We start from the raw sequence: 21,751 nt of genomic DNA on the forward strand, positions 1-21,751 counted from the left end.
ACACTAATTAGAAACAATCCTCATGATACATTGTTGTGTGAAGTACACATGTTGAAAAAGGATGCTAATCACATCATTCTGTTATTTTTACAAATACCTGTGGGTGTATGTACATCTAACTATAAATACTTGGGAAAAAACTGTTGAAGTACACATGTCAGTCTGTTAATAATGACAACCTCTGGACAGTCTGACCGCAGGGCAGAAGAGGGGACAAGATGTGGGACTACCACTTCTTGTACGTTCATGTCGTTAGAATGTTTTTCAAGAATGTATTACTTTTACAAAAAAGAAAACATTTATTAATTTAAATGCACATTAGTAGTAAATCTTAAAAGTAGGAACTACTTTTGTAAATTGTAATCTATTTGTGATTTTCAACTTGAAAACCCTGCAATAAAAGAAAATGAAAACTGATTTCAGACTATGGCTATGACGTATGCTTAGTATCACCTTTAGTCAGAACATACTTTAGCTTTGAATAGAAATTATCTGTACTCACAGACATAGAAAACAAACTTCTGGTTACGGTGGGGTGAGGGATAAATTGGGAGTTCGAGATCTGCAGATACTAACTGCTGTATATAAAATAGATAAACAACAAGGTCCTACTGTATATAGCACAGGGAAGTATATTCAATATCTTGTAGTAACCTATAATGAAAAATGATATGAAAATGAATATATGTATGTATATGTATGACTAAAACATGCTTCTGTACACCAGAAATTGATACAACACTGTAAACTGACTATATCTCAATTTAAAAAAAAAAGGGAAAAATATCTGGAATTAGAGAAGTTTGGGGTCCCCATGATGGATAGACAGCCACAAAGGCACACATAATAATAACCTCAGTTCCCTCACCCCTTTTAGCTATCATGCTTCCCTATTAGCAAGGACCTTCTCTTGTGAGGTCCTGGAAGGCATTTTTGTTCTATCTTGAGCACCTAGAACAGTGTCTTTCAAATAAGAAGTGCTCAATTTATGTTTACTGGTTTATTAAAACAGATTGGGAGACAGAGAAGAGACTTGGGTCCTCATTCTTGGACTTTCACATTTTGCCCCAAATTCTTTTCTGCAGAACATTACTTTCCATAGAAGCAGTTTAATATTAGATGCTTATGGTACAGGTAGGGGATGCTTCTGCTAACTCTTCTCCAAAACTTGCCACTACTTCTCAAACATCCAAGTGTTGAAATCAGGATCTCAAAGAGGTATCTGCACTTCTATGTTCATTGCAGCACTACTGAAACTAGTCAAGATGCAGAAACAATCTAAATGTTCATCAGTGATGAATGGAAAAAGAAAATGTCGTACATACATCCAACGGAGTATTATTTAGCCTTTAAAAAGGAGGCAATTTTGTAAGATGTGACAATGCAGATGAACCTCGAGGACATTATGATCAATAAAACAAGTCAGACACAGCAGGACAATACTGCATGATTCCACTTACATGAGGAATCAAATAAAATAGTCTAACCCCCAGAAGCAGACTAGAATGGTGGTTGCCAAGACCTGGGGAGAGGGAGAAATGGGGAATTGCTAATCAAAGGATATAGTTTTAATCAGACAAAATAAATAAGTATTGTGCCTATAATTAACAATGCTGCATTGTGCACTTAAAAATCTATAAAGAGGGGTGGATCATATTAGGTGCTCTCACCACACACACACAAAACAATAAAACAAAAACAGAAGCAATAGAACATATTTTAAACATAAGCGTATCAAATAGGAGAAAGAAAGGTGAGAAAGACAGAAATGTATTACACTGACCAAGAAAACTGAGAGCAAAAAACTTTATTTTGTGGCTTGAGCTTCTACAGAGCTGGAATTAGTTTTTTTTTTTTTTTCCTCTCTCTAAACTTCTAGTACCTGGCATATAGAGGCATTTACATCATTTGTTATTAAATTAAGGGAGTTTGATTTGTGAATTAAACTGGCATTAAAAATTCAATTTTTGATCATTTAATTTCTAGACCCAAGAATTAAGAAAAAAGAAATGACAAAAACCAAAGGATTTCTGAGACCCTGGATGACCAGGCTACAAAAAGCTGAGTGAGATCATTTCTTACCAAGATGTACACTTTGCCGTCATGACCTTGAACAGTGAATCTAAAAGTGCTTCTGGCAGAGGAGAGTTCCACCAGACACTGGGCAATCACGCTCTGCACAAACTGAGACCTGTTTGAACAGAAACCAATTTTCACAATGTGCTTCTCATAATAACTAACTGGCATGAATAGCCAAAAATACACACAAGATACCTACAAGGCAGAGGTGGGTGCAGGCCAGACTGTTCTATATGCTGCTCAGTCCCTCACAATCTGTGCTAATTCTAATCTATTTTACTGCATTTGTGTTTGCTCCAGTCTTTTTATAACCTATTCACCAATCCTTAATACATTTTCCAACCCAAACCTAATTATTCCCTTCACTAAATAACAAATACTGTTAGGCAAGTCAATATTCCATTTGAATAAGTTAAAAAAGGTGAGAAATTTCCTCCCAAACATTAGGCAGTATTATCTCTAATGTTTTTTGTTTGTCTCCCCTCAGAGTTTCAGATCTGAGGTACAGAATCAAAGCATTGACAGGAGCATAAAGTTCAAGGTTATATTCAGAGGGCCATGATTTTTAGACATCAATAAATGAGCTGAAATAGACATACAACAGTTAACTTTATTTGCAGACTAAAAAAGAATCAAAGAAAAAAAAAACCACTAATGGATTTAGTGGCTAAGTAAAAATACAAGACTCATCTGAAAACTGACCCATGTTTGAAATAAGTTAAATTAAAATCAGAAATAATTACTCAAAAACCTATTGATGACTAGGTTATAAGACTTTGGCTATCTGGCATAGAAAGCAGCACAAAAAACCTTTAGAGCTAGAAGATTCATACGAGCACATTTGTCTATGCCATTATGTAAGCAAACCATAAATAAATCCTCAAGTCTTTTATATCTATGGTATGGTTCAACTATCTAAACACCTTTCCAAAGGCTTTTATTTTTCCTTTCCAAACAAAGAGGAGTATAAATAAAAATGAATTTCCAAATAATCAATTGCACCTATCTTTCCTTACATATGAAATTACAGAATAAGTTTAATTTGCTCTTTGTACCTTGGTATGATGGGAAAATGTCTTTCAGATGGCTGAATAATTATCTCTGTCATATAAAACTTAGTGGTTTCTGGAAACAAAAAATAAGAATATTAAAAATTTCCCCAATACATTCATATTTCTATTGTGGGCATGGTGGTTTCAAATTAAGACATTCCAAATTAAATAAGTGATATATTGGTACAATTAACATTCAGTAAAACTCTTCCAAAAATGTCTCTGTTTTCAGAAGACAAAGCACTGATGACTACAAGGAGACAGTCCTGAGACTTCAGATAGCTCGGTGTGGTTTCAGAAGAGCATACCGAGGTGCATCTGGTGCAGCAAGATTGCTCACACAAATACATGGTTGTAAAAACTAGTCACATGACAGCCAGAGCCCGTGAATCTCAAAATTAGTCATTTGGTTTCCTCATTTCTAGACAGTAGGCGACAAATCTAGGAGTCACTGAGAAAGGTTTTTTAATCACAGTATTCCAAAGCCCATGAACAGAAGCTGTGAATATCACATTAACATTTAGCCAGAATCTCACTGAGTCTATTAATGTTTTTTTTTAAACTTTGGGGGGTAATTAGGTTTGTTTGTTTGTTTGTTTGTTTGTTAACGGAGTTACTGGGGATTGAACCTAGGACCTTGTGAATGACAAGCAAGTACTCTACCAATGAGCTGTACTGTGCCCGCATTAATGTTTAATTCTTACCAAATTTGGTTATCTGACTACTTCATTTACAGAAACATTTAAACAGTAAACTAAATATTTAATAGACATAAGTAAATCATTTTGGATTTTTAAAATACCCATAAAAAATGTTCACTCTCACTAGTAACGAAGGAAATGAAAATTAAAATGAAATTTTTAACATCAAATAAATAAAATGTTTTTAAATAATAAGGTACAGCAGCAACAAAGATATGGAGAAATGAACACACTTATTTACGGTTTGCTGTCAGAATTGCAAATAAGATTTCTGTAAAGTCATTTGGTGAAGGTCTTAAAAATGTGTATGTATTTTGACACCATAATTAAACACCTAAGAATTTATTTCAAAGAAATACTCATAGATATCTGCAAACATTTATTTATTAAGGTGTTCATAATAATATTAACAGAAAAATACTGAAAACAAATTAAATGTCTAAAAATTGAGGATGCTTGGGTTAAACTATTATACATTTAGGCAAGAGAATTTCATGCAGCCATTAAAAACGGTGTGCTCAACATAACATAAAGAAAAAGGCAAAAAAATAAAATCAGTAGTTTAACAGACTATAATACATCTAGAGCCAAGATGATAAATTTACTTCTCCTCGAGGTTCAATTTTCATTTTACTATTTTAAAGTCATGTTATTAGATGCAGAATTGAACTTTTTAACATTACAAAGTGATACTTTCCTCCCAGCTGTTGTTAAACTATAATTCTATAATTCTAATTCCAAAAGGTATTATTGATTTACACAGTTAATATTCATTTAGTGTCACCCACATGTTTACCACTTTCTTTACTAACCCTTCATGAACTTAGACCTTCTATCTGGGACTGTCTTCTTTCACTTGATATACAGGTAGAATTTCTTTTTGTAAGAAACCAAACCTCGAGAACCGAATTATCCTAGTTTTTGTTTGACAGAGAATATATTTATCTTTGTCTTGATTCTTTCATATCAGGACAATTTCATCTGATATAAAATCCTAGGCTAACAGTTTTTAACCTTTGTGCACAATGACACTCATTCCACTGTCTCCAACCTCCATTATTGCTGTTCCTTTGAAGGTGATCTGTTATTTACCTTTGGGTGCTTTTAAGATAATCTTTTTATCTTTTTTAACCAAGCACTTTTTTTTTCTTTTAATTGAGTTGTAGTCAGTTTACAATGTTGTGTCAATTTCCAGGGTAGAGCACAAATTTTCAGCCATACATGAACATACATTCATTCATTGTCACATTCTTTTTCACTGTGAGCTACTGTAAGATCTTGTATATATTTCCCTGTGCTATACAGTATAATCTTGTTTAATCTATTCTACATATGCCTGTCAGTAGCTACAAATTTCTAACTCCCAGTCTGTCCCTTCCCACCCACCTCCCTCTTGGGAACCACAAGTTTGTATTCTTTATCTATGAGTCTGTTTCTGTTTTGTAGTTTTTTGTTTGTTTTTTTTTAAGATTCCACATATGAACAATCTCATATGATATTTTTCTTTCTCTTTCTGGCTTACTTCACTTAGAATGACATTCTCCAGGGACATCCATGTTGCTGCAAATGACATTATGTTGTCATTTTTATGGCTGAGTAGTATTCCATTGTATAAATATACCACTTCTTTCAAGATAATCTGTTTATTATTTTTCTGCAGTATCACTCTGATACATCTACCTATAGACTTCTTTTTATTTCTCTTACTTGGGCTTCATTTAATCAGAATTCACTGGACTTCAATCTACAAATTGTTCTTCATCACTTTTGTAAAATTCTCAGCCATTATCTCTTCAAATATTGCTTGTGCTCTATTCTACTTCTTTTTCCCTTCTAGAATTCTGACTAAACATTAGATCTTCTTAGTGTGTTTTATGTCTCTTACTCTCTCTTCTATGTTTTTTGCCTTCTTGTCTCTCTGTGCTGGATTACAGATTTTTCTTCTCATCTATCTTCTGTTCATTAATTCTTTCTCCACATTGTACCTAATCTGATGTTAAACTACCCACTGAGTTTTAAATTTCAATTATATATTTTAGAAGTTCTGTTGTGGATATTTCCCAAATATGTGTACTGTTATAGCTTCATTTTCCTTTTGATATGTTCAAACCTGTCTTTTATATTGCTAAATATATTAAGTATGGTTGCTTTAGTTTACATCTAGTAATTCCAATAACAGAAGTCTGTTTCTGTTAGTTCTTATTGATGAAAGTCTAGTTTACCTGTGTGCTTATTTATCTTTGGTTGCAGAGTTAGACACTGTACTTGACAAATTATTTGTGGGAATAATATGAGTTTTATAATGAAAGTATTTTCCTCCAGAGGTGATTTACATTTGATTTTTTGAGGCCTATGGTGTTATGCCTAGTCCAGGGCAGACTAACCAAGTTCAAGTCCTGAAGTCCCAAAAGACTGATACCTGTCTGTAATTCCACAGGGTCATCCCACTTCTGATCACCTTCACAGTGACGACGTGGTCCTTCTCAGTCTCGTATTTTTGTGCAGACAGTCATCTACTAGGTTCCCACTTTTACAGTCTTTGATTTCTGTTCTTACTTCCCAACATAATCAAAAGTTCTAATTTTATAGAACTGGCAAATTGCAGGGAAAAGGTGGTTTCAATTTTATGCTAACCTCTTTTGAGTTTGCTTTTGTGGTAATTAACCCACATACTTTCCATTTATCTTGCTCTTTATTCCTTCCTGTGGATTCCAATTACCATCTGGTATCTTTCACTTTATCCTGAAGAACTTTCTTTAGCATTGTTTGCAGAGAAGGTCTGTCAGTCATGCCTTATTTCCATCTACTTACATGAAAATGTCCTAATTTTCACTTCATTTATGAAGGAGAATTTTGCTGGATATAGACTTGTGAGTTGACAGGTGTTTTTCTTTTTTCCTCTGTCATTTTGAATATCTCATTTCAGTGTCTTTTGGCTGTCATTACTCCTATAAGAAGTTGGCCTCAATTCCTAATGAAATCCCTATATGCGATGTTTTGTTTTCTCTTGTTACTTTCAAGATTCTCTCTTCATCTTTGGCTTTTATCAGTTTGACTACAGCATGCCTTGGGGAAATGCTCATTGTGTTTACCCTACTTGAGATTCACTGCAATTCTTGGACTCAAAGCTAAAATGTTTCACCAAATTTGCCAATATTTCAGCCACTTAAAAAAATTTTTCCCCTGACCCCCTTCTTTTTCTCATCTTCTGAGGCTCCACTTACACATTTATTGAAACAATATTGTTCCACAAATCTCTGACATTCTGTCCATTTTGAGAGGCTTTTTTTCTCTCTGTCCTTTGGATTGGTTAATTTCTATTCATCTATCTTCAATTTCAACAATTTTCTTCCTTCTATCACCTCAAATATGAGGTTTAGTTAATCTAGTGAAGTTTCTTTATTACTGTACTTTTTAGCTCTGTAATTACCAATTGATTCTTTCTTTGAAGTTTCCAACTTGTTGGGATTTTCTATTAGTTCACTCAAAAGGTTTTTTTTTCTCTTAATTATCTGCCCTATTTATAATTAGCTACTTCAAGATCTTTGTTACTTTAATACTTGTGCTTACTCAGTATCTGTTTATTGAGTCCTGCTCAATAAACTCCTCACTCCTTTCTGCTTCTTTGCATGGCTAATCATTTCTGGAAGGAAAGAGGCCACTGTATGTAATACTTTGCAGCAATTCTGGATTTTGTTTTGTCCTTTTAAGGGTTGCTGGTTTACAGGTCAATTAACAAGCTTGGACTTAAACCAAGAAATACATCTTCCTGCAGTGTGTAGTCAGTAATGTCTCTGCTCAGTTTTATTTTGTTTAGCCTGACTCCCTAGAGTATTCATGGTTATCTGCATAGTCTGGCTGCCAGAAAATCTGAGGAGAGGTTCTGCTTAAATACCTCAACCTATTAAGGTTTCCACCTTCTACTGCCCAAGTTGTGTGTGCACTGACGAATGCAACCAAAGGCACAACAAATGTTCAGGTCTCCCTAAGCTTTCAATTCTTAGTGGTCTCCCTGGCATGTATTGATGCATATAGAGTTTAGCCATCAGCCAGAGCTGTGTTAAGAAGTTACCAGCTCAGCCCTTCCACAGCCCTCTTTCTTCCAAAATATTCCTCTTAAATTTCTACTTTCTCCTTTGCTTACCCTAAACCAAATCTCCTATAGATAATAAAGCCGTGGGTTTTTCTTGACCAAGTTGGGGTGGAGTATGGCAATACCTGCAAGCAAAAAGGTCATAAATTTACCTTTCTAATCCAAGGCAATAGCAGTTTTTCATAAATTATCACCTCTCAAATCCTTGTTTCATTTTGGTCATTTTCTAATAGCTGTTCTTTTGAACTGGTATAGTTTTGCACTTGTTTTCTGCAGAGTAAAACTGTTCATCCCCTTTATGCCACCATTTTTGGAATTGGCATCCTACTAACTTACTTTTCAAGTAGGTATGAGTACAGCTCTCTTACAACAGCCCCCACATGCACTCACACATAGTGACCTCCTCATATACTTATGTATCACATCATAAAGATTTTTGGTTAAACCAATATTCAGTGTTCACGTTATTGTGACCATAATGATACCACAGAAGTGTTTCTGTTTTCCTGCAGTGCATAACTGCTTTCTTTTTCATGTGTTTAGCTGTCCAACACCTTCAGCTAATTTTGCCCATATGATGAAATGGCGTCTCAAGATTACTTGTTACATGTGGTCAAACAATTCAAAGAATTTATCAGTTTCAGTGACAACTGAAGAAGTCATCAATACAATTTTCTCTTCCTTGCTTCAACCCAGGCTATCATTCTCTAGGTCTGCTGTACAACCCTGGGCCCTCCTTATCTTGTTCTCTTGTGTTAGATAATGTTCCCCACATTTCAGGTTTTCTCCTCTGAGGTTAAATCCCTAGTTTTGATGATACATATCCTATGGTAGATTCCTAAGGAAAATATAACCGAGGTCTATGTTTTGAGACCTTGTATTTCCAAAAATGTATCTGTAATCTTCACACTTGACTGATGGTTTGACTGTGTACAGAATTCTGGGTTGAAAATCTTCTTTCTTCTACATTATGAAGGCACTGCTTCATTGTCTTCTAGCTTTCAACACTGCTGATAAGTAGTTTAGTGCCATTCTAATTCCTAATTCTTTGTACATTTTCTGCTTTTTTCTCTCTAGAAACTTCATCCTTCCTGTCTGGAAATTACTCAATAATGTGGCTGTAAGTATCTTTCCTTCCACCCCTCCATACACTAGACACTTAGTGGGCCCTTTCAGTCAAAAAATTCAAGCCCTCACTCTGGGAAATACCCTTGTGAAGTGTTCCTAGTATTTTTGTTCTTTGATCATTTCCTACACCATTTTGTCTCTATTCTCTCTTTCTAGACTTTCTATTAGCTACTTGTAGAATGTCCTAAAAGGTTCAATTCATTCATTCATTCAACAAATATATACTACATACCCAGTATGTGCCAGAGATTACTATGATAAATGAAACAGGCAATAATCCTACCCTCAGGAAACTTGATTTTTTTAAAATTTTCTTTCTAATTTTCAACCTCTGTTTTTTGGTCCTGATTTCTGAGATAGGTTCTTAATTTTATTTTCCAGTCTTTTGGTTAGCTTTTTTTTTAAGCTATTACATCTTTAATTCTACATTCACTGAATTATAGAGGCAACATTATTTCATTTCTCCAAGAACATTTATTATTGTTTTTAAGAAGATTTTCTTCTGTCTTATACATAATTTGCTTCTTCTCAGCCCTTATTGTTTACTCGGTCAATTATTTATTTGCTTTGGACTCTTATTATTTGCTGATTCTTGGCAGTCTATTTGTATTTAAGTGTGAAGTAATAAAATGCTGAGAGGAAGCTCTTGGGTGTAGATATAAGGCTTGCTGACAGCAGAATGGCTGAATTTAAGATCATTTGTTTTGTTGAATGACCCCTAGGAAGCACTGTCTGCAAACCTTCTCTCTTATTGCTCCATATACAAACTTTGCATTAATCATCCTGCTTTCAGTCCCTGGTCCCTGTTACCTGCTACCTCTAAATTCTGCCCAGTTCTGGGGTTCTGCAGTGAGTACTGGCTCACTCCTTATCCACATGATCTTCTGCAGACACCAAGGCTGCAGCTTCCTCCACACTGCCAAGTGTGTTTCCACACCTCTCTCAAATTTACAGCTTCCAAAAAAATGTTTGCTAACACCTCTCTGTTTGCATCCCTGTTGCCTCCTCTCTGTTTCTCTTTGTCTCTTTGTCTCTGTGGATGCACTTTTTTTTGTTGTTGTTTTCATTCCTTAACTGACATTTTAACTGGGCTTCAGGGAGGAGAGAGAAGAATGAAAAAAAAAAATCAATTCACCTTATTTAACAGGAAGCCATAAAATTTTCTACCTCTTTGCTTAAGGGACTTGCTTTCATTCTCCAAAAATGACATTGGGGGTGGCATCCTTTACTACTACTCATTCTTCCCTTTCTGTTTACTCTGAGCAAGGGACCATCTACAAGATTCTAATGATCTTAAAAAACAAACAAAAAATACTACCATCTGCCTTCCCTTGAGTACAACAGTTTCACTTAAATCACATCTTCTAATTAATTATATTACAACAATTATTCATCACCCACAAAGCTAACACAGCATGCTGTAGCTCTCTAGACATTTTTAAACCATATTTTTAAAGAGTGATGCATTTTAATTAACAGGATTTTCATTATTATATTGTAAAGTTGTGTAACATAGACCTTACGTAAAATATAATTAACACTACTGGGAAAAAGAACAAGGAACAGAATATAAAACTCAGAATGTGCTTTCTTCCATTTCAACAGGTTCTCTGGGCTCCTCCACCCGCCAAGTCTCAAAACGCAGCCCTGAGGCAGACGGCTTCCCCAAAAAGCATCTTCATCATCTCTGGAAACCAGTTTTTCTGGCTGAGGAGCTGTATTAAGAAAAAAGCTCCAATCTTCTTTGAAATAGACCCAAGTACAAACTTTATACTATTGCTTTATATCTACAAAGAAGATAAGAAATACTGAAAATGACCCAACTTCTTAATGATTAAAACTCAATACTAAGTACTTATAACAGTCAAAATATACAAACTTTTTGGCTTATTGGATGACATATAGTTGATTTCTGTTTTTAAAAGCATCAATTCTACAACATATATTAGTCATCTATCTTTCATACATAGTGCCTACAAAATCTCCTTCAACTTTTTTTTTTTTTAACAAGAAGGCAATCATTTTGGCTTTTTTATTATGAAATTCTTACCTGATGACATGGTCTCTCCCAACATTACCTTGCAACGCTTACAAATTACTTTGGTATTTGCCTTTGGTGTCTGTAGAAGAGAAAAATGTCATTTAAATGTCATTTAGCTTTTCTTAAAAGGAATATATAATTTTAACATAGTCTCTAGAGTATACATTGAACTTTACATTTTATTTTGCCTTCTGCTAAATACTGGGAATACATTTAGCTTGTATGCATAATTCACATGCACAGAGATCACTTTCCTCGAGTCTAGAGGCAGAATAATGAATAGAATGATTTTTTCAAACCTAGTCCCTACGTGATAACCTACATGTTGCCAAGCAGTCTGAACAAGAAGCACCTTACATTTCTAAAAAGCACCTCCAAACATCCTTAGTATTTAGAATAGGTATATGGTGGGCAACAAAAGTAGAGAGGGTAGGTGACTTGCCCAAACTCATGTGTCTAGAAAACAGAAGAATCAGAACTTGAACTCATATTACTTTATTAGTCCAGTGTAACTTATGTATAAGTAATCTATATTCGTAACCACCATCAGAAGTGAAAAATATCCAATCCATTCATATAGTTCTATTTTCCCATTTAAGACAAGCATTATACCTGGAAAGAGAGAGAAAGTATGCTGGGACAAATTCCCGAAACATTCTTAAACTCTGAAAAATCCAACTTTATCACTGGGGACACAGATTAAAATAGCTAGCATTCACCTAATTATTAAGCAAACAAAAGACTGTTCTTTTAGATACAGAGAACATACTGGTGGCTATCAGAGGTGGGGTTGGTCGGGATGGGTAAAAGGTACAATCGTCCAGTTATAAAATAACTAAGTCATAGGGTGTAACATACAGTATGGCCACTACAGTTAATAATACTATACTGCATATTAGAAAGCTGCTGAGAGTAAACCTTAAAAGTTTTCATCACAAGAAAAAAAAATTCTTGTAACTATGTATGGTGATGGATGTTAACTAGACTTATTGTTATGATCATTCTAAAGTACATACAAATACTGAATCACTATGTTGTACACCTGAAGGTAATATAATGTTAACTATGCCTCAACAACAACAAAAAAATCTTACTGACTTGTAGCTTGTTATAAGAGGTTATATTATAAGCAACAGCATAGTGGTTAAGAGCCCAGAGTCTGGGGCCAGACTTCCCAAGTTCAAATCCCAGCTCTGTTATTTACTAGATGCATGACTGTGGGCACATTAATTAACCTGTTTTGGTTTCCTCATCTGTAAGATGGAGTTAATAGTAGTGTTAGGCTCACAGAATTGTTTATTAGGATCTAAAAAGGAGTGTTGTAAAGCACTGTCCTGGCTCATAGGTAACAGCTAGGTGGATGTTACATACATAAAATACAGTTTTGGCACACATCATTCAAGAAATGGGCAGAAAACCCATTACTTCACACAAAGGGATCAATTTTTTGCCTGGATGTGCTGCTAGTAATTGACAGCTGATATCTGAATCCAGGTCCCTTAGATGCTAAAGAGTATGCTTCCTCAGCACTACGCCAAGTGTTTTGCAAAGCAATTCACAGGATCAATTTTATGGGTTACAGTCTGCATTTTTTACAAAATATGAAATACAACAGAACAGAAAATATCAGTGCTTCAAACATAGGGTAAATGGTGCTTTAAGGAACTTCTATTCAAGGTGTGTCTGTATCTCTGTGTATGCGTGTATTACCAGATCTTAATGTAAAAAAATTTATTTCTTACTTTAGTTAGAGGTTAAAAAAAGTCAAAAGCCACAGACATAGAAACTAAAGCAAGTGCCTATTTGTTCAGGTCCAGGAAAGGTTATAGGAAGAAGACAGCTTAGAAACCAGGTTTGTTCAACTATAAAGTTTGGCATTTTGGCAATTTCATATGTTCTTTTTTTCGTTTTATTTTGTTTTGTTTTGGGGGCGGGCTTAGGTTTGTTTATTTTTAATGGAGGTACTGGGGATTGAACCCCGGACCTCACGTATGCTAAGCACACACTCTAGCACTGAGCTCTACCCTCCTCCTAGTCTCACGCGTTTTTACAATAAAATCTACCTGTATGGCTCCAAAGTTGTATTAAGGACACTTTTTAAAGAATCCTATTTCATACAAGTTAAATCAGACCATTCTCACTAAATCCTACCAAAAACTAAGGGCTTTACTAAAAACTAACACAAGATTGGACAAGCAATGCTTCAGAAGAAGGGATTTTTCTATTCGAAGTAGAACATTTTTCGTCAGGTGTTCTGTTATGTATTTCATTTATAATTGCTCTTACAGCACATTTTGCTTTGTCTTTCAATGAAGCAGAAAAAGTGGTTTTTGTTGGTTGGTTTTTAAAATAAAATTTTATGTTTTTAAGAGACAGGTAATCAAGATTTTAAAAATCTCATCAATAAAAAAAAACTTAATTAACTCAACAACCAAATGTGTGAATTTTGATTCAAACAAACTGACAGCAGACGATACTTATAATAAAATTGATAAAATTTGTGTATGACCTGGTCTTGTACCACAAGTAATAACTGTTGAGTTTGTCTGGTGTGAAAATGACACTGTGGTTATGTAAAAAAGAAAAAACCATGAAGGAATGAAATGACATAATGTCTGGGATTTGCTTTAAAGGGTTTCAGCAAAAAGAAACTAAAAATAAAAGGGATAGATGAAGCATACTTTATGAATCAAGGTGACTGGTATACTAAAAGTTCATAATTCTATTCTTTTTACATTTGTGAATGTTTACAAAGTTCAATACACTACTTTGAGAAAATAAAAAAGAGACCCTCAGGGATTTAATGAAGCAAACAAATAACCAATGTCAAAGAATTATTGCTAAGAACCTCAGGGAAGGAAAAAAAGAAGGTAAAATTGTTAGTCATACTCACCAGCTATAACATAACCAATGTTCAATTTCATTTGTTCCTCAAAATATAGGGTGAAGTCATAAGTATGGCTATGCTTTCTACATCTAGAATAATATTATGAATTTTATAAAAGATCGAGGTGCCATCTTTACTGACCTATTATAAAGATGCAAAATTTTTATTATGTTGGTAGACACAAAAAATATCACAAGAGACAACTGTAGGAACAGAGAAACATCCAGCGAATGTCTTTCAAAAACAAAAGGTATTGGGAGGAAGGGTAGAGCTCAACGGTAGAATATGTGCTTAACGTGCACAAGGTGCTGGGTTCAATCCCCAGTACTTCCATTAAAAAACAAATGAATAAAAATAAGTAAATAAATAAATAAATCTAATTACTCCTCGCACCTCCCCCCCAGAAAGTATTTATCACCACATTAGCAGAGGCACAAATAACACACCCTACACTCTGAGGGGGTACTGAAGGGAAGAAACAAACAAAAAGTCCAACACTTATGCTGTTCTTAAAATCTGATCTCTTAAATTAAAATACTATAACACTTTTAATTTTCTTAAAGAGAAACTCTGCTTTGTAGTGTGTTTTTCTTGACCCATGCTTAAAGGAAACAACAAAGCAAGTTGTGCCAATGGAACAACCTAACGGGGTGGGAACTCTGCGGAGCAGACATCAAAGACAGACATTGTTGCGGACTAATTAAATCAATATATCTGAGAGATGGCACTGCTGCTCCGAGAGGGGCATTAGCCTCCTGTCCTCGTTTTTATTTTCCTTTGTGTTGTTTCAATTTCTAAGGACCCTTGATATCGTCTCGCCAAAAAAATGCTTCCCAAGAGGCACCATTAGGATGCTGTGTCACCATGTGACATTTCAAAGTCCTGCTAGATGGCTAGATGGGGTGATATGAAAAATAGGTTTTCAATAGCACAGAGCAGCCTGGGTCCCACAGGAGCCTTGAGAGCACTGTTTCAGCAGTCCCTCCAAATTTATGTTACTATTTTGGCCACAGGCATATTCTTTCAACTGCAGCAATACACAATTAAAGTGAAACTTCCATCCAGGCTAAGCTGAAAACAATCTTGGGGGAGGGTATAGCTCAGTGGTAGAGTGAATGTCTAGCATGCACAAGGTCCTGGGTTAAACCCCCAGTACCTCCATTAAATAAATAAATAAATAAAATTAATTTCCCCACCCCTCAAAAAAAACCCAATCTTGTAAACAGTAGTATTTTTTTTTGCCACAGTAGTAATTTCCCAGTCTCCTGGATACTCAAAAGCCATGTCTGAATATGAAGGGTCTTCCTTTAACACACGGGATGGTTGTTCATAATTAAGAGAAATTCTTATAAATGGCACTGTATAACTGATAAAAGACATTAAGTGTGAAGAATCTATTTCTATACAGAGTGCAGAGCTCATCTGCAAAGGGAAACATGTTTTTTCTCATTTAATCTCTCTCACTCCTCTTTCACTCACATCTTCCATATATTTTAAAAACTTTCATTTTAATCATAAAAAGGAAAGTCAAAACACATAAAAGAGTATTAGTATATAAATTTAGATTAAAATATAATTTTAATATAATCATATTAAATGTAATTATAACATAGGTTTATATTAACTGCTCACCAGTTATCTTTTAAAAATACGTAAGGCTGAAGTACTATCATTTCAAATGAACCATATTTAGGTGAAGGGATGTGTGTTCCTGGTGAAAGATGAGGCACTTACATAATTTAAACTGATCATACCCCAGCCTCGATATTTGACCAACTTCCTTAATCTCCCTCAGAACAGAAAACAGTTCTATAAACTAGCTTACAACCTAAGGGCTGCCTGACTACTGCATATTTCCTAGAGTGGCTCGGTTCTCATTACAGAAATTAAACGAGTTCTAAATGGAATTTAACACACAACAGTTTTGTTCCTACCAATAATCAGATGTTAAAATGAAGATTCTCTAGCAATGATTTTCTTTACTTTTTAAATCACATCGGTATTGACTTGCCATCCAGGGAATGATTTTTCACTAAGGCCAAGTCAATGCCATTGATTTTCTTTTAAAATAAGGTAAACCACTTGTTCTCTGCAGTGAGAGGAAATTGCCTTCTCCCTCAAGCAACTTTTATAGCAGGAGCCACCTGACCTCACTTGTCAAGCGCCGACTTCCAGCCTGCGGCACAAGCTTTATTTCCACGCCTGAGCTCCTTCATTTCCTCTTTTGCCTTGGTGGCATCTGCTTGTGTGACATCAGCAGAAGTTGAGACTATGGGCAGAGAGAGGGAAACGCCTAAGCCTAACAGTGTAACAGATAGCCTGCAGCAAAAGAGCACTTTTAATGTAAATAGACTAAGAGGACAAAAATGTACATGGATTATGGATTACTGTCCTAGAAACAAGGAAGCAGGGCCTTTTGGTTTGTAAAAAACGGTAACATCCCCAGATCTACGCAGGAAGAAGTCTTCTTTCCCTTCTTCCAGCCCCCAAGGCTGGAAGGCTGCTTTGGTTTAAAGCCATAAGCTCTTCTTATATCAAAAGAGCAGAGCAGGGCAATAGATGGATTTTGGTCTTCAGAACAATGTGTGTAACATGCCCTGAATTAAGAAAAGGTCGCGGGGGGGTATAGCTCAAGTGGTAGAGCATGCACGAGCTCCTAGGTTCAATCCCCAGTACATCAATTAAACATATAAATAAACACATAAACCTAATCCCCCTCCACCACCACCCCCAAAAATCAAAAAGATTAGAGAAACCAGTTTCTAAGCTAAACCCTAAATGAGCACTTATTATGAAAAAATACTCAACCAATTTTAAATGGTTCTCAGAAGAAAAACAGCAGGTCTCTGCTGGGGCCACTTCAGGTCTTGGCTGTTGCAAATCACTTCTTAAATTCACCAAGAAGAAAGAGTCTCCAGTGAAACAGTCATTGTCCCGTGGATGAAGGGGCTTATTAGCAAAGGGGATGGGATGACAGCACCACTCGTCAACCAGCGCAGCCCAGTTCTCAGCTGGCAGTGGGAGCACCCTCTGGAGCTTCCTAGTGGAAAGAGGAAAAACAGTGTTTTACAGAACAAAACGGAACTGTGACATTCTCTTAATTAAATCAGCATAAAGGATGAAAGAAACTCATTCATTGCATTGCTTGCAGTGTTACTTTTCCCCCTGATTACAGTACCAATATATACTCGTTATAGATAGTTTTGAAAAGGCAGGGAGGTATAAAGCAAATAAAAAGCATTCTTTCCTTACCACCTGAGCACAGGTAACTACTTTGCACAGGATAGTATATTTCCTTGCCATCTTTTTTGTGAGAGACAGTTGTACACATGCACGGAGTCCGGGATCAGAGGATATACACAAACTGTATCTTGTTTTCATTGTTTTATTTAATTATATCATGATTCTTAAGGACTCCATTCTATTCCATCGGTACACCCAAACTTTTTACATCCTTCCCTCACTGCTAAGATATTTAGGTTTCGAGTTTTTCATCATCAACACCTCTTTGATGAACAGTCTGGTTAGAGTATTTGTGTGTGCATCTGATTATTTTCTTGGGAAAGAAATCTTACAAATGTGAGATTACAAGCACAAATGATATGCTTATTTTTAAACCCAATTCCCGTATTGATAAATTGCTTTCCAGATCTATAATTCTTCCACTTACCTTCTTCAGAACTGAATACTACCTTTTTCCCATGTAACAGGTGAAAATGTTCTGACATTGGCAGTTCTTTAATGGCTGGTGAGACTGAACTCGCTTTCATATTTACTCACCACTGTGTTTCTTCTGTGGATTGTCATCAATGGCTATTTTTCCAATAGGTGTTAGTGTGTTCTTCTTCATTTGGGAAAGTATATTGTATATTAAGAATATCAGTCCTTCATTTAAAATCTGTGACAAATACTTTTCAGTGTTACTGCCTTTAATCTGGTTTATGTGTCTTAAATTTCAAATCATTCAACCCTTTCTTCTGTGATCTCTCCTACTGCTATTTTTTAATCAACTTTTTATGCTGGAGTAATTTTAGGTTTACAGAAAAGTTACAAAGATAGCAAAAACAGTTCTCATACACACTTCACCCAGCTTCCCCCAGTGTTAGCATCTTACGTAATCATGGGAGATTTGTCCAAACTACTGGCTTTATCTGGATTTCCCTAGTTTTTCCACTAACATCCTCTTTCTCTGTTCCAGGATCCAACCCACGATAACACTTTGCATTTACTCGTCAGGTTTCCCTTGTCTCCTCTGCTCTGCGACAGCCTTTCCTTGTCTTTCAAGACCTCGAGATTTTTGAAGAGTACTGGTCAGGAATTTTACAGAATATCCCTTGGTCTGAGTCTGCCTGGTATCATCTCAAGGTTCGACTGGGGTTATGGGTTTGGGGGAAATCTGCCACAGAGTAAAGTGTTCTCATTACACCACATCAGAGGGGACACTCTATCAGTATGACTCATCACCGAGGGTGTTAAACTTGATCTCTGGGCTAAGGTGGTTATCTGTTAAGTTCTTGTACTAATAAAGCTCCTACTTCTGCCTCTGCATACACCAATCCTTGGAAGTGAGTCATTAAGTCCAGGCCACACTCAAGGGGAGAGAAATTAAGCTCCACTGTCATTATTTTTTATACTTAGAACATCCTTATACTTAACTAGCCCCTTATATTTGCCATTTTTTGTCTTAATGGTTTTTATTTTTTTCTAGACAAAAATAGACACCTGAGACTTTACCGAGAGGAAAGCCAAACACAGTTTACCCCTATTTAGTCTAAACAGGGAAGATGAGTAGTCTAAGGGAGAAGAGAAGAAACGTGGGCAGGATGATGAAGAGATTTCAAAATAATTTATCCGGGGGAAAAAAAAAAAAACAATACAAACATGCTCCTGGTCTTCCTGACACCACAAGCACTGTGAAAGCTTAAAGCACCCTGAACGCTTGCTCGCTTCGGCTCCAATCGGCTGGACCATTTGCCTATTAAGGATCAATTCTATTTGATCACAGACCTGTTTATGCCACTTATCCATGTTACTTTAGTTACATAATTCAATTCAACAGCATGTAAACTAGGGAAATATGAGTTGCTGTTCCTCCGAAAACTGAAGATTTCAGACTAGAGGAAAGTTAGTTATTAAAAAAAAAAAATCACTGGTGGAATGTGGGAGGCAGAACTATTAAAAAAAAAAAACTGAGTAGAGTAAAAATCTAGACCAAGTCTGCAGTCAAACTGCTTCAGTGTCTAACTTCTAATTCCACTTTAAAGAAACCCCAAGTGGAAATTACGGATATCGAATTCAGGATGGTTTAAGTGAAAAAAGGTAAAAGAGTCCACAGCAGCAGGCTCATATTCAACAGAAAGTTATTAGTTCCATAATAAAATGCTAGTACATTGATGTACATCTGCATGTTTTACATGAAAATATTTAAGATGCAAATGCATCATTTGTTAATGATTCCCTCATGTGAACCCTTTTTCTTTGATTTCCCCAATCAACAAAGTCTTATAAATGGGCAATTATAACACAGAAGAGGGTAGACATTTAACGTTTAATTCCAGAGGACAGAAGTAGGGAACAAGAAAGGCTGATTTCAGTTTAATATAAGCAAGGACATTCCCTTTCAAATGAGGAAATCCTCCACCACTTGCATCATTCAAATTGCTGAGTCTGTTAAGGAGATTAAGAAGTGATTCTCTCAACACGTACTTTCTGCTATGAGTCAGGCATTCTGCTGACACAAAATATTAGTACAGTCTTCTCACAAGGTATTCACAATCTAATAGGAAATACATACCTATAAATAAGTAATAAAACCATGATATAAATGTTCAAAACCAAGCAGTGGTTCTAAGTTCTTGGGGGGCTATGGGGGAAGAAGGGGATGGCTCAAATCCCTTTGAAAATTTGGTGAAAGTTTCAGTCCCATTCTTCAAACATACATTCCTACATGCACACAAAATCTAGGTAATTCAGGGATTCAAAAAACCAATCTATGAATTCAGGGCAACATGTACAAAGAGTTGGGGGGGCAGTAGAGTGAACACGGATTTCAGAAAAAAGTAACATCTGAGCTGACCTGTGAAGGATAAAGAGGAGTTCTCCAGGCAATGAAAGGAATTAAGGGCTCACAGGTTTTGGATATATGAGGACAGGCACCGTGTCTGTTTAACTTGCCACTGTTGTCCTGGTTTCAGGCACAGTGCCTGGCTCATCGTGTAAGTTCTGAAATATTTGTTAAAGAAACGAACTAGCATGTTTTGATGACTGTAACATGTGAGGCCCCTGGCTGGGTCTTCTGCATACTGGGATGAAAGGATTAACACACGTTTTCCCTTGCTTGAGAACCTGACCTTGGGTTTAACCATCTAGACCTGTTACCCTGGAAACCAGGTAGATAGATGGTAGGCATTAATTATATCGCCAGGCAACACTGATTATGGCAAAAAATGATCCCCGACTGGTATACTGCATCTGGGCTAGGAGGAAGTTTGAATGAGCTGTAAATATCAGATGAAGGTGCCACGCTTTGGACTTCCCTGAATGCTTCCCTTTGTGAAGAACCCTAGAAACTATGCCAAAGGATTGTCACAAGAGCTACTGGCTGTTTAGGGCATGAGGCTTCTTCTCTGGGGAGCTCCTACACCTGCCTGATACGAATCTTGGGCTTTGCACCCGGAACTGTATCACGTGGGGAGACAGGAGTCCCTGGAGGGGTATGTGAACTGTCATTTGCTTGAACTGCTGCAGGCCCTCTGCTAAAGGGACCTCTTGCTGCCGCCCTGCGGGCAAGAAACGCGGCCTGTGGTAGTGCTGTGAGTCCACGTGTTTAGTGAAACTTAACCTCAGGTGGGCACCACACACACCTTATTCTGTGCAATGCTCACGACAACTTCGTGAGATAAGAATTTCCATTCCCCTATTACAGAGACAGAAAGGGAGGCTCAGAAATGTTAAGGCATCTGTGTAAGTTCACAGACCAGAGGTGATAAATGATGGTGAGGCCTTAGCCTTGGTCTTCTGGGCTCCCAAACTCACTCTTTCCCTTGCAATAAACTCCCTCTCCCGGGAACACAGGATGTCAGTAGAGGGAACAGGGAAGGTGGGATGGTGCAGACTCTATGGGGTGTGACATGCCAGCCTACAAGGGTGGCAACTTAGTTCTACAGAAGGTGAGGAGCATTACAGAACTTTACGGGGGGGAAGCGATAGGTCAGATTTCAATTTTTGCAAAGGAAGGGGAGGAAGGCAAACAAAGGTGCCTGTTTAGAGTAAAAGTTGGGCCTAAACAGGTTCCTAGATCTTCTCCATCACAAAGATTCTCTGTCCCATGACATTGTGCACGTAGTGCCAATAAACAGATCCTCAATCCACTGCAAAAGACCGCAACATCAAAATCTGCGTGATCACAGAAACAAAACGCGCCAAGACTGGCAGACATCTGGGAGACTCAACGCACATTCCCACAAAAAGTGGTATTTCAAACCTAACTTGACCCCATAGCACAGTGAAGAAAACCTGCACTGTATCCCACAGCTGCCTATGTAAGACATTGGGAGCAAGAAAGTGCCTAATTCATAAGTCATGGCAAAGATAAAAGTGTTTTTACAGCAGAAAGAAAATGTCCGATGTTTGGAAAAAACATAAAAACTTTACGAACAAAAGCTGTATTTTAATCATGGCTCTACTGAAAGTGTGTATCTACCCAAAACCCTGAAATTTTGACATGATCTATTTCCCAAGAGAACTTTCAAAATAAAATAGATACCATTT

The 21,751-nt window shown here is 36.4% G+C and overlaps 1 protein-coding gene across 5 annotated transcripts in view; it reads right to left on the reverse strand.

The window, feature by feature from the left end:
* UBE3D (ubiquitin protein ligase E3D) overlaps positions 1-21,751 on the reverse strand; it is a 605,228-nt gene that overhangs the window by 570,424 nt on the left and 13,053 nt on the right. For all 5 annotated transcript variants that reach the window (XR_012074809.1, XR_012074808.1, XM_015251440.3 and 2 more), the window contains exons 4-7: positions 16,790-17,021; positions 11,104-11,173; positions 3,135-3,204; positions 2,083-2,191 (exon numbers count right to left, since the gene is read on the reverse strand). Coding sequence is in view for 3 of the 5 variants with exons in the window: in XM_015251440.3 (XP_015106926.2) it covers positions 2,083-2,191; positions 3,135-3,204; positions 11,104-11,173; positions 16,790-17,021 (481 nt within the window). In the remaining 2 variants the exon portion in view is untranslated. The remainder of the gene's footprint in view (positions 1-2,082; positions 2,192-3,134; positions 3,205-11,103; positions 11,174-16,789; positions 17,022-21,751) is intronic.

Source organism: Vicugna pacos, chromosome 8 (assembly GCF_048564905.1).
Source record: "Vicugna pacos chromosome 8, VicPac4, whole genome shotgun sequence".
NCBI classification, from domain to species: domain Eukaryota; kingdom Metazoa; phylum Chordata; class Mammalia; order Artiodactyla; family Camelidae; genus Vicugna; species Vicugna pacos.